The 13,339-nt window shown below is 35.2% G+C and overlaps 1 protein-coding gene across 7 annotated transcripts in view; it reads right to left on the reverse strand.

The window, feature by feature from the left end:
* Positions 1-13,339, reverse strand: part of NIPBL (NIPBL cohesin loading factor) — a 147,194-nt gene that overhangs the window by 18,125 nt on the left and 115,730 nt on the right. For all 7 annotated transcript variants that reach the window (XM_085042738.1, XM_085042744.1, XM_085042740.1 and 4 more), the window contains 12 exons: positions 13,160-13,240; positions 12,019-12,119; positions 10,757-10,895; positions 10,469-10,551; positions 9,287-9,419; positions 8,226-8,369; positions 4,598-4,687; positions 4,132-4,346; positions 3,928-4,030; positions 2,970-3,068; positions 2,723-2,869; positions 997-1,131 (listed from right to left, as the gene is read on the reverse strand). In XM_085042738.1, coding sequence (XP_084898864.1) covers positions 997-1,131; positions 2,723-2,869; positions 2,970-3,068; positions 3,928-4,030; positions 4,132-4,346; positions 4,598-4,687; positions 8,226-8,369; positions 9,287-9,419; positions 10,469-10,551; positions 10,757-10,895; positions 12,019-12,119; positions 13,160-13,240 — 1,470 coding nt within the window. The remainder of the gene's footprint in view (positions 1-996; positions 1,132-2,722; positions 2,870-2,969; positions 3,069-3,927; positions 4,031-4,131; positions 4,347-4,597; positions 4,688-8,225; positions 8,370-9,286; positions 9,420-10,468; positions 10,552-10,756; positions 10,896-12,018; positions 12,120-13,159; positions 13,241-13,339) is intronic.

Here is a 13,339-nt window from a genome sequence, read left to right on the forward strand (position 1 = left end):
TTTCTTTAGTTTACAAAACAGCTGTGACAAGGTGGGAAAGAGAGAGGAGCCAGGTCTCTGTATTCAAATATAGAAGTGTGCTCCTTTCCAATATTTTTGAATGGAGAACAATATAGAATAGAATGAAATTGAACAAAAATTACTTCTCATTCATGGAAATGTTAAAAACACAGAAGATAATGTCTCATTTTTTTTCATATTTTTACGAAGGTAAAAGGAAGGAGGGGAGAGAACCACGTCATCCTCCCTTTCCAGCAGCACTTTTGCTCTAGTTGTTCATCTGCTTGTTTCTTCTCAGAAAGCAGCTTAGCATTAATATATCTCAAGAGGTAAAAAATTTCTGCTGAAGTTTTAAGTTTTGAAATTGTACTGAAAGTTACAGGTGTGTCACTAATTACTCAACAATTTAAAAATTGTTCTGTCAAATTAAACAAAACAGTAATTGCCAGGTTTATGATTTAACATGTTATCTTATGTTTGTGCCCTTCTGCAAATATACACACTGCACAAAGGGTAGAGCATGAGCACATAAGCAACATTTTAGAGGGAATAATTGCTTCATTGAACATTCAGAATTATTATGAAATTAGGACAGATTAATATTTTATAAGTTTAATACTTATATATAGAGTACATTAATGTCAAGTAGTTAATTTTTACTTAAAATTTAATAATTTGTAGGAATAATTTTTATATGCAAATTTTACTTATTAGAAAAGAGAAGCACCAGAGAAAAAAACTTGCCAGAAGAAAAAAAATCTCTGGAATATAACTTTTTCAAATGTATTGATTGTCAGTAAGAAGTTTCAGAAAACAGAGAATAAAAAAGGAAGACAAGTAAGTCAGAGAGAATTAAAGAAAGCTAAAATATCTGTTCTTAAAACTTCATAAGCCAAAAATATTACAAAGAATAATGCAATACTACTTTGATTTTGTCAAAATATGAAACACTGAAGTAACAACAATTAAAATTCTGAAGGATAGGTTTCATTCTACCTTAATGCCTTCTTCATCATTGACTCTCCGAATCATTTTCACACACATTTCTGTAATTTTGGGAAAAGTTGGTTGTTCAATGCAGATATCCCTAAGTATTTTTATGACTCTTTTTCTGACACTGATACCAGTATCCTGTGAAAAGAAAAGAATTACATTTTTGAAAACAAATCAGAAACATTAATTTATGTTCTATATGAAATAATATTTGAAGATCACTCAATCTGACTTTCAAAATTTATTTAGAAAAGGCAACTAAAATCTTCTGGAATGCATTTATACAAAAACTCAGCATAACTTGTTCTAAAGGTTCTGGCTGAGTTCCCAGAGTGCTGGAACACTTCTTCCATTTATACCCTCCCATGTGGAGAGCTCATGATGTCACAAATGTATAATCCACCTCTTAACTCAAGAGCTCACAAGACAGATGTGATGATGCTTCAGCTACTTTACTGGAATACACAAGATTCCTTACAGATTTGGATGGTAATACTTTAAGCCTTTGAATAAAACTTACGGATAACATACATGAAAGCAGTCCTTTCCATTTTACTAGGCTTCATCTAAGGAGATAGATGAGGACTTTCACTTCATATCACCTTAACCAAAATCTGCTGAATCTGAATGTCAGGTTTAACTGCTTTATGCAGTCTTGCATGCACATGACCTGGTTATGTTCAAAAGCCTTCACAAACTTGTTTTATGATGTAACTATAGCAAATGAGTACATTTGATGAAAAATCTGACATGGATGCTACGAGCTAATGTTATTCTACAGTTAAATTAACATTGAACACCTAGACAAAACCCCCACTTTTTTTGTACAAAAACTCTAATAAGCCTTTCAAAAATAGAATAGAAAAGTTGCCCTCAATGATCCATATTTCAGACTTCAGAGATGAAGCAAAATTCCTTATTTCACCTTGTCCTGGTTACAGCTAGGTTAGAGTTAATTTCTTCTCAGTAGCTGTTACAGTGCTGTGTTTTGGATTCAGAATGAGAATGGTGTTGATAACACACGAGTGTTTTGGTTTTGGCTGAGTTGTATTTATCCTAAGTCAAGGACGGGTTTTTTTCCCTCCTTGTCTCATTCCCTGCCAATGAGGTGGTAGGCAAAAGAAACTGGGAGGGAGCATACCAGGACAGGTGACCCGAACTGGCCAAAGGGATATTCCACAGCACAGGACGTCACTTCTGGTATATAAATGGGGGTTGTTAGCCAGAAGCACAGCCGATCTAGGTTTGGGAACGGGGCTCTGGCATCGGTCAGCAGATGGTGAGTAATTCCTTTGTGTATCAATGGTTATTATTATTACCATTATTATTGTACTTTATTTTCATTTATTGAATGTTCTTATCACAACATGCAAGTTTTGCTGCGATCCCCCTACCCTTTCCACCAGGGTGGGGGGGAAAAAAGAAGTGGGGCGAGCAGCTGTACAGTGTGTGCTTAACTTCTATCTGGGCTAAACCACAACACAGCTAATTTGAGCACTAATAATGGAATGAGAAGGAATATAACCCTGGTCCTGATGCTGTACAACTTTCTGTAGTTTAGCTTTCAACATAATAAAGCCTCCCAAGAAACAAGTGGTGCATTTTATCAGGTTGTTCTTAAACGAATGATTGCTCACCATTCAAACAATTCCAATTTTTCAAACAATCTCAGTTTAAAGCAAATTTTCCACGGCCATTTATTTTATCATAAATACCAAAGTCACCATACCAATATTCTTTCAATCAGCATGTCATAATACTGCTCAGCAAGCTGAGGACGACAGAGCACAAATCGTCCAAGCAGTTCCACAGCTGCTTCTCGTACACTAGTGGAGTTATCCATTAGCCGCCCATGAACTCCTCGTTGCATATCCAGCTAAAAAGAACAAATGAAACAAAGATTGAGAATAAGAAAAAAAGGTTTATTTTAGGGATGACAGAAGAACATATGTGAATGGTAGATATTTCCTTTTTACCCTGGCTAGAATACTGGGGTCTACAGCAACAACCTCAGACAAACACTTCATGGCTTTTGTTCGAACAGCAATTGCATTTTCACCAAGTACACGCAAAATCTAGAAAAGAACAAAAATAAAGATTCAATTGTTTTGGGAAGGTAGCAGATAACAATTAGGAGCAAAAATGCAGGAGAATAACATACAAGTAATATTACTAAAATAATAATAACTGAGTTTATCTTGTCAGAATAAAAAGGTGCATGTAAGTGACATTTCATAGCACTGAAAACTGAACATGGATATTTACTAGGATTTAATACTTGTCTAAGATGGATTATAAGGTTCTTAACTTAAAAATTCTACGTTTGTCATTCAGTTGTGGCTTTCACCATGGTTCTTTCAAGGGGTTGGATATGGGCACTACAAGAATGGCACTGTACGCAGATCAGTTCAAGGTAGTGCAACCTAAACTAGTAATGAATTTCAAACATGTCACTGTGCCAATACATTAGTGTACTTCTCACAGAAAATGTGCGAAATTACACTGGTCAAACAGCAGCTTCCAAAGTGGCAGCAACATGCACTGCAAACAACTGGCCAACCTTGCTTTTACTTTCAAATCAAATTAAGCTCCATTTTATGAGTTAATCTTACCAAAGGAGCATCTTACAGATGATGTGAAAATTATTTCAACACTTTGTAATGATCCTCTTACTGTATGCATATAATGATTTTGCCATAGTCAAACATAAATAAAAAAAATAATGTGTGCACATAATAACATACAAAGTGCATGCAAGGAAAAAAAAAACCCAATCACTTTTGGCCTCAATACAGAATATGAAAGCACATGGTGTTACCATGGCCTGTAAATACCTCTGCTCAGCAATGGCCAGATAGGGCACATTGCTGTGAAAGTGTTTGGAATCAGAATTCAACTGTGTTTCACTATACTAAGACTTCCAGGAGAGTTTACCTGTGTCAAATAAATATCGAAGCTCTGGGCAAACGGCCTCATGGAGGCCAAGTAGCGAACAATCAAACATGCATCTTCATAGTCCACAGTATCAGAATTCATCCTGAAACAAATTCCACGTGTCAATCAGGACGTGTTCATAAAAAAATTACTTAAAACATCAAATGTGTGGAGAATAAAGAAATAAGGTGTACTGAAACATACTTTAATGTACTGAATTGAGATGGAGCAGTTTTAATGATGCTGCGAAGAAACTTTTTGCGGCTTTCTGCTCTATGCATGATTTGTCCTGTGGTCTCAACATCTTTCGCATGATGAGTTCCTTCAGATGAATCCTCATCCTTCTGAGATTTAATTGCTTTTTCTGTCTCCATAGTTGTATCACGGAACCACTGAGCTATATAAAACTTCCGAGAAAACTGGAGAAATAGAGCAGGATGCACAGAAAACAAAACCAACAGATACAGAAAAAGAAAATTAACAGATTTATAATGAGATTTAGGGAATCTAATGCATCAACATTATTTTGGAAAATACAAACAACAGTACATGTCAGAATGACAATTTAATTGAAGCACTAATATGTGTAATCTAAAATTATTTTATTCATGAAGCGCATGCTACTGAAATTATTTTCATACATTCCTGATGACAGAAAGCTGAAATTTACCACTAATGATGCATCAATTTCTGTGTTCTCATCCAGATAATCTAGTAAAGCCTTTTGAAGCTGTTGAATTTCATCATCTCCTCCTGAAACCTGTCAGAAGTAGAAAGATAGTTATAAACAAGAATACAGCACAGTCGTAATTACCATCTGAAAATCTATATGTCCACATATAAAATACACTAAAGTCAATTGTTTTCATAATTGTAGAGCATTAGTAAGTTTTTAACCAATTAGTTATAAAGTAAAAAAAATACTAAGAGCAAAATAAGCCTGGTTTTAAAACAGACTGACTGATTTGGTTCATTTCCATTCTATGATCTTGTGTGAGAACCCTCTGCCACAGAGGAAGAAAAAAGGATGAAACCCATAAACCACCTTTATTTCCTCAATATTATACTGAAACACACAAATCCTTGCAGTTGTTGATGTTATAGCAGAAAAAGGTATTACTTTTTTACCTCAAAATGAAAGAGTTCAAAAGTTCAAAACATGCCTACAAGACATGTAATACTGATTAGGTTTACATCCATGTAATTTAACACTCTGATATAGGTGTAAATTTTGAGTAGAAATTCTGGCCTTGCACAAATTTGAAAATTCTGTGGAAAACTACCTTAATACAAGCAGTGCTTGATGCTTAACTGTCTAACTACTTTGCAAACAAATAAAAAACCCAGAACAAACAAAGACAAACTGTGAAGCCTATAACAAATCACATTCAATAATCAAAATGAAAGTAGAAAAATTATTTTTGACTTAAAATTCTTCAGTTACAAAAAAAATTTTCCTCAGCAATGAAACTGCTAACTTATAACCATCCTAAACTCTGTATTAACAGCACTGAGAACCTTGACACAAATGCAGCATATAATACAGCTTGCAAACATCAGCAAGCAGAGAAAGGTACAATTAACAAACCCAGAACATAGATGTCTCAAGAGATAAACTAATAAAAAGCACTCACAAGTGTCCAAATAAACTACAATCTACTTCTAAAGAAAAAAAAATGCTGTTTGAAAACGTCAAAACAGAATAGGTTTTCCCTTAAAACTATCTCTATGGGTCCAAACCACAGCAGAGATTATTTATGCATTTATTAATCATTGACAAATATTGTGGTAATGTTATCAGAGTGTAGAAGAAAATATCCAACAGAGTCTAACTATTCAATTTAGCAGGAAAGAAAAATCTGTAGAGGTGTGAGTTAATTTCTGAATTAAGTTTCTGATGACAACAGCTACCAATGGTTCTTCTTATTTTCTTGCCATTTGAACTGGAAAGTGAAGGTCAGCTGTAACGAACTCATTGTTCTTCTCTTACAAATTTATAAGTAACACAATAGTCTACCCTGATTGATGGTACTGCATAGTACACACCTTCCAGAATGCATGGATGGTACCGTTTACCATCACTGCTGTTAAGCTTTCTGAGAAACTGAAAAAAATGTTTTTAGCCCTCAATTGCCCACAGCAATTTTATTTTCTGCAGATGCCAATGCCTAGCAACCTAGTGATCCTGTAAAATCCCGAAACCAAATGGTAAAATTCAGGTCACTGCTCAGGTATATATCTTTCTAGAATACTTTTCAATACTACTGCAACTTCTAGGGATAAGAAGAGACAAAAGGGTTCTTCTGAAACTCTTCCTCACTAAGCATAATGTAAAATTGTCAGAATCACTGTAAACAATGGAGAATTAGTTAGCATACAGAGGTATAAATTATATTAAGCTATAAAGATTTGACACTGTATGTTGTAGAATACTCTGATCAAAAATATTAAGGGAAGAATCAGCATCATAAAGGAGTAGAGTAAAACTCCTGTAAAGTACAGGAGTTTTTCCATCAATATAAATCCAATGGTCATTATAAAGTATACATAATAGATCTGTAACCTTTTCAGGGAAGTGAAAGGGAAATCCTGAGAACAGTTAGTTCAGAAAGAAATGTATAGTGTCCATAAGAAAAATGCAAGTCCCCGTTTTTAAAAGGGCAAATGGGACATGAGATTTTCTCATCATATGTACTGTAGAGAGCCAAAATGCATACACTGCTTTAGCATGTGTTGCCATCCCTGCAGATTTTGAGCAGCATTAGCAGAAATCCAAATATGCACTCTTGAATGAGAGGTTTTGCATGGCCTGGTTTTGGTAGAGGTGGGCCTACAGGGGTGGCTTCTGTGAGAAGCTGCCAGAAGGTTCTTCCCTATCCAGCAGAGCCAATCCCTGGTGGCTCCAAAGACAGACCTGCTGGTGACCAAGGGTGAAGCAATTAGAAATGGTGGTAATGCCTCTGTGATACTGTGATAGCAGATTTCAGAAGAAACAAAAAGACCCTATTGCACAGATATAATTGTGGACAGGGAAGAGCAGGGTGTAAACATGTGAAAGAAACAACTCTGCAGACACCAAGGTCAGTGAAGAAGGAGGGGGGGGAGCTGCTCCAGGCACTGCAGCTGGGATACCTCTGCAGCCCCTGGTGCAGCCCATGGTGAGGCAGCTGTGCCCCTGCAGCCCAGGGAGATCCATGGAGATGCAGAGATCCACCTGCAGCCCCTGGAGGAGCTTCATACTGGGCCAGATGGATGCCTGGGAGGGGGCTGTGAGCCTGTGGGAGACCCGTGGAGAGACAGCCCCTGCTCCTGGGCTAGAGCAGCCTGTCCTTGAAGGACTGCATCCCTGGAAGAGTGACCCAGGCTGCAGCAGTTTGAGGGACACTGCTGCCTGTGGGATGGACTCACATTGGAGAAGTTCATGGAGAACTGTCTCCTGTGGGAGAGACCCCACTGTGCAGCAGGGGAACAACTCTCCCTGAGCAGCAGAAGAAGCCATGGGTGATGAACTGACCACAACACCCATTCCCTGTATCCTTGCACTGCTGGAGTAGGAGGTAGAGCTGGGAAGGAGGGAGGAGTGGGGGGAAGGTGTTTTTAAGGGCTTGTTTTACTTCTCATGAGCCTGCTCTGATTTTGTTAGTAAAAAATTCACTTCATATCCCTAGGCTGAGCCTGTTTTGCCCATGACAGTGTTTGATGAGTGATCTGTCCTGGTCTTTATCTCAACTCATGAACCCTTCGTTAAATTTTCTCTCCCCGTTCAGCTCTGGAGGGGAGTGAGAGAGTGGCTTTGGTGGGGGTCTGGCATCTGGCAAGCATCCACCCACTACGAACACATACACAAGTTCAGTAAAAAACACCAACATCCCCCCAAACCCTCAAATTACACCACATAAAAACTAACCTTACAAGACTAATAGATTAACTCTCCAAAGACTGAATTTGAGTGCCAGAAGCTCAGTTACCACTTTGCAATAGCAAATGCAGGTTCATATCTATTTTTAAGGCCTCTTAAGGTAGAATCCAACTCTTGCTCCATTATTTCCTCTATGTTGTCACAAGAAAACTGGCTTAACCACTGTAATTAATTAATTCATAGGAAGCCTACAGAAATGCTGCAAGGAAGACATGAGCTAACAAATGTGATACTTAAAAACTGTGTATATTTGGTTCAGGAACCTAAACAGTGAATGAAGACTGATTCTCCATAATGTCAATTTTTCACATACATTTAAAAATTTCAAGTATTTGAATGGATAGCTCTCCATTCAGTTGCCATGGGGTGTCTCACACACCTGTTTGAGGATTCTGGCTATAGATCCTTGATCCATTTTGCTAGTGACTGCATCTTTCCTCAGTCTTGCTGCTACAGTTCCAAGATAATCAAGCGATGCAACTCTCAATGCCATTTCTGTAGATTTGTTACTGAACTGGTGAACCTAAGAAAAGCAGAATAGACATTTAAAAATAAATACTTAGTAATGCCACTGAAACTTTTCTCACGAAAGATTGCTTTACCTTATTGAAATTTTCACCTAACTTCCATATTCCATAAAATTATGTAATTTACTATGATGTCACACATACATTACCTATGCATTATACAATATAATACATTATATTAATGCTTCTTTCTTTATTGGGTCTCTCTCTGTCTAAATACATCTGTTAGAGTTTTTTAAAATAAGTATTTTCATTAAACAAACTGGACAACCAGCATAGCAGACCTTCAACAGCAGAGGTCTTAAGCACCATAGTGCTACCTCCTCATTATTCACACAAATATAAAGTTTCATTTTATCAAGCACATGATCATACAATATTTTTTTGAGAAGCAGCTCAAATTTCTGTGTTAATTATGTATTTATACTGGAGAGCAACACTCAAGAAACACACAAACAAAAACATTCCCATTCTGTAAAATGTCATAAGCATTTGCTGTAGTTGTAAAAAACCAAACCACTAAGTTGTTTTCTGGTTCTGTACTAAGGGAATAGTACAGAGAAAATACTTAGTATGTGTAATTACAGCCATTAGGCTGACTTTACTCCAAATAAATACATGCACTTACTAGACGCAATGACACTTTTTTATGTTGAAAATGTAACCAAACAGTGGAACTGGACTTCCATGAAAAACTACACATACAATTTTTAACAAGTTCCATATGCATGATCCTCTAACCAAAATTTTATTTTCTTTGTATTACATAGTAGTGATACATGCAAGAAAATCCTTACATGCTGCATGTGTGTCAACAATCAGAAACCATTCCTACAGTAGTTTCAGCTGAAATAAACAAGTCTTCATTATAATAAGAAATTAATTCATATAGTTAAAAACCAGGACTCCTTACCAATAGCCTTCCTAATAAGCTAAGTAGCAACTCTGCAGCTGGCCATTCTGGTTTATTGACTGTAGAAAGAAGATCCTGAATAAAGTTCTCAAAGAGTGGCCTGTAATCTTCTTCTCCTTGTTTACTGCCACACCTGTTAAAAATAAAACAGTTTTTGTAAGCAAATTTAACAGCCATATAAGGTTTTCTTCTCATGTAAACAGAGTAATCCTATGTTTAATAAAAAAAACACAGTTTCATGCACTTCTAATTAAAAAAATGAAACACTAGCAGAAATTTTGTTTTATTCATTTACAGAAAAATAGCTTAAACAGTTATCACTCCAAGCTGCATTCGAAATAAAGCAGCTAATCCACAAAAGTAGAATTTTGTTGCTAAGATTTTTTTTTTTTGTTTTAGCCTTGCATTAAAGTCTGCATTAACTTCGTAGTTAAAGCAGGTAGACTTATAAAACTGAATCTAGAATAGAGTTGGTCTGTTTATATTCTTTAAGTTTGGTTTCATTTTTCTGATAGTGATAAGACATCTCAGTATTATGCTTCACAAAGGTTACAATCAGAATGCTAAAAAACAACCCAACAAACTACAACAAAAAGAAAACAAACCCTCAAAAGTTAACATACCTGATACTTTTTGACTTCTATGCGTCATCCGTAAGTTTAATATCAGAAGCATGCAATTGCTAGATGGCTTACTAAATAGCTTTTCAGCTTTAAATGTAGAAATTAATATGTCAAAAACCTAAAGACTTATTCCTTGAAATCCCATGGTTATTCAGGTATATTTTTTTATTCCTTTTTGAGCTATTGACATTGCTAACTTTAGCTAAATGAAAGTAATTTTTAGGTTTTTTATGTCTGACAACTGAATCAACATGGCTTCACAACTTAAATTTTTGTTCAGCCTTCTCTTCCAGACTTCAGATAAGTAAGAGACGCCTAATAAAGGAATCCTACATGAACTGTGAAATGGATTCTTAAATGTATTAAGAACACAGAATTTCTCTTCCATAAACGTTTTTGTCTAGGCAAGAAGCTCTATTAGGCATCTATAAAGTATATTATTAGAAATAACTTTGTGAATAGGATTTCATCACTGTTCAGTGGTCAGGTTTGTCTTGAAGTATTACTGTCCATTTTGAGTTGGTTTTATCAATACACTAAAGAATGCAACAGTACTTACTTCTTAAGGAAAATAGAAAGGAAGTTCTGCGCCGTTCTCATGGCTGTTTCATATGAGTTAGTAATAAGCACATCTTGATCCACCTAAAAACAAGAAGATGCATTTGTCTATTATTTCAGCATAGATCTGTGATTTCCAGATCATCACTTCTCATGCATCAAAAAATTACAGTAGACATAAAATTACGATGTTTAATTACGAGCGCACTGTAATAACATATTATACCTGTGAACGCACAGAGATCATGTCTGCACACACACATAAAAAAGGCTTTTTAAAATAACTTACTTTCTTGTTTGATTCCTCCTCTGAATTAGAATCCTTTTCTGGTGATGGTAAGTGCACCACACACTGAATAAGTTGCAGAACTAGTGCTGTTACCATCTGAATGTACATAGGCTCTCCGTCAGTGTCACTGCTGTTTAACCTGTTAATAAAAGACAGTATTAACACTAAAAGTAAACAAAAAAGACAAAACACAAGAAAAATTTTTGTTCTTAAGTAGTATCTTTCAAAAATTATAACCACAGCTAGAAATCTACATTCTAGACATTTATGTAGTAATTTGCTTATTTTCATGTGGTGTAACATTTGGTCTAGCAAAACCACTAAGTATTGTTCTTTCACAGAAGCGGTGAACTGAAACAGCACAGAGCTGGGAATCAGAGAATCTTTGAAGTACATTGGTGGAAAGAGCTACAGAAATATTTATTAAAACAAACACCTGCTAAAATACTTAAGAATAAGCTTATTATGTATAATACCTTGTCCTCTCCAACACAACACAACAAAATATATTGAACTGTTGTGTAATAATTTATTATTTCTATAGTATTTAATGTATATGAAATGTGTAGGACTTCTAAACAACTGAAAATAAATGACCATGACTTAGACCCTAGATTGACTTTTACAAGAACTACACCTATGATAATCTGCAGCAGCATAGCAGACTACAAACTTCAGCAGGCAACTGTCCTAAATTGGTAAGAAGACTTCTCCCTGATATAACCTGAGAAACAGTATGAGTTTACTGCCCACACATATATCAATACCACCTATTGCTACCCTTAACAACACGAAAACGTGGTGAACTCTGACACAGGAGATGATATGGATATGAAAATTATTCCTTTCCTGAGAAGAGTGCTCTGAGTATGTCCTCAAAGAAATTCAGCCAGAATTTTCATATAAAGCTTTTGCAACAAAGAAATTATGTAACTCCATACAAACAGAATTAAAGAATTGACTAACAAAAAATAATTCTGAATGCACACTACCACTACACCCATTCACATTTGTAGTGAGTAAAATAATATGATATTTCAATTATTTTTTAAGTAGTCACTAAAGTGATATCATAAAAACCATAAAAAACAGTGATTATTACAAGACAATAGTCAAACAATTAATTTTAAAATCTTAACCTGCAAAGAGTGCACCTTGTGGAGACACATTTTTAGTGTAGTTATCAGTGAAGTCTAAAATCCTACATCTACAAAACTGTAAATGCTATAGTCTGTAAGTTATTAATTTATGTCAGAAGTTACCTGAAGTTTCTCAAACTCCTCTTGCTAGTTGGTAGTCTCGCAAGGGAAGTGAAAATTTCTTCTAATATTAGCTGTCTGTGTTTTTCATACCGGGAGAACACCTATTTAATAGTTACAGAGTTATAAGACAATGATTTATTGTTAGATAAAATACTGCTTTTAAAATATATTGTAAATAATTATATATGACAACATACACTTCACATGACTCTGCAATAAATTATAATTCACCTTATTTTTAATGCATTGCTTTTTCAATGCTTTATAAAATACATAAAAACTTTTCCAGACAGAGATTTTAAAAGAATCTTTATATAATATAAATGTGTAATAGATCTTGAAAATACCTTCTATTTAAAAAAAATCTGTTGGTATAACAGACTATATAGAAAAGTCAAACAGTATAACACTAAGCTTTTGGACTTGGTATTTCTTTCACTCATTACAGAGAAAAACACTGTGGTAACAAAAATTACATGAACAAACATAGGTTGTAGAGTACATTTGAGAAAACAGTTTTACTTCATGTGCCAGGCTTTAATGTTTGCCTGACATGTTCTTTTAATTTACAGGGTCAGAACTGTTGATTTTGCCTCCCCTTTTGTTTGGGCAGAATACTGAAGTATATAATCCTTACAAAGATGGAAAGCTCCCAGTTGAACAAGGACATCTGTGTTCGACAACATTTTTCCTGAAATAATATTTTACCTGTGATTTTTTCACATAGCCACCTCTTCCAAGGAAAAGAATTTATACTATTATACAGAAATACCACACTAGTTCTATGCCTTATTGCATAAGTTCCAATCTTAACACAGGAAATGAGGAAAACCACAAAGCTAAGATTTAAGATTAAAAAAAAAAAATCTTAAGATAAAAAAAGGCAGGTAAGAGGAAAATCGTTTGTGTTTACACTTCATATGACAACTGAAATTAAGAAGCTTCTTGCTTAAGTAGGCAATTTCTTTCTACTCTGCAAATAGGGGCAGCTCAGGTAGATATAATACTGTTTCTTCATTATATCAAACTGTAAAAGCATGCAAGAATAACATTAATTCTACACCTCAGTTCTCTCCCAGAGAGAAAATACAGAAATCTCAGAAGAACAGGCACACAAACCCGCAAATTAAAAAGTACTCACCGCAGTCACTAATTTAATGGCACATAACTGCAATTCACTGACATTTTCTACAAAGAAAGGTGTTATTCCCATCGATGACACCTACCAAGGGAAAAAAATTTTAAGCATATCTGACTAACAAACTGGTATTTATGCAGTTTCACAATTAGCTTATTCATTCAGCAGGTAAGGCATTCAACA

This window comes from Lichenostomus cassidix, chromosome Z, assembly GCF_008360975.1.
Source record: "Lichenostomus cassidix isolate B80296 chromosome Z, HeHo_3.0, whole genome shotgun sequence".
Classification (NCBI taxonomy): Eukaryota; Metazoa; Chordata; class Aves; order Passeriformes; family Meliphagidae; genus Lichenostomus; species Lichenostomus cassidix.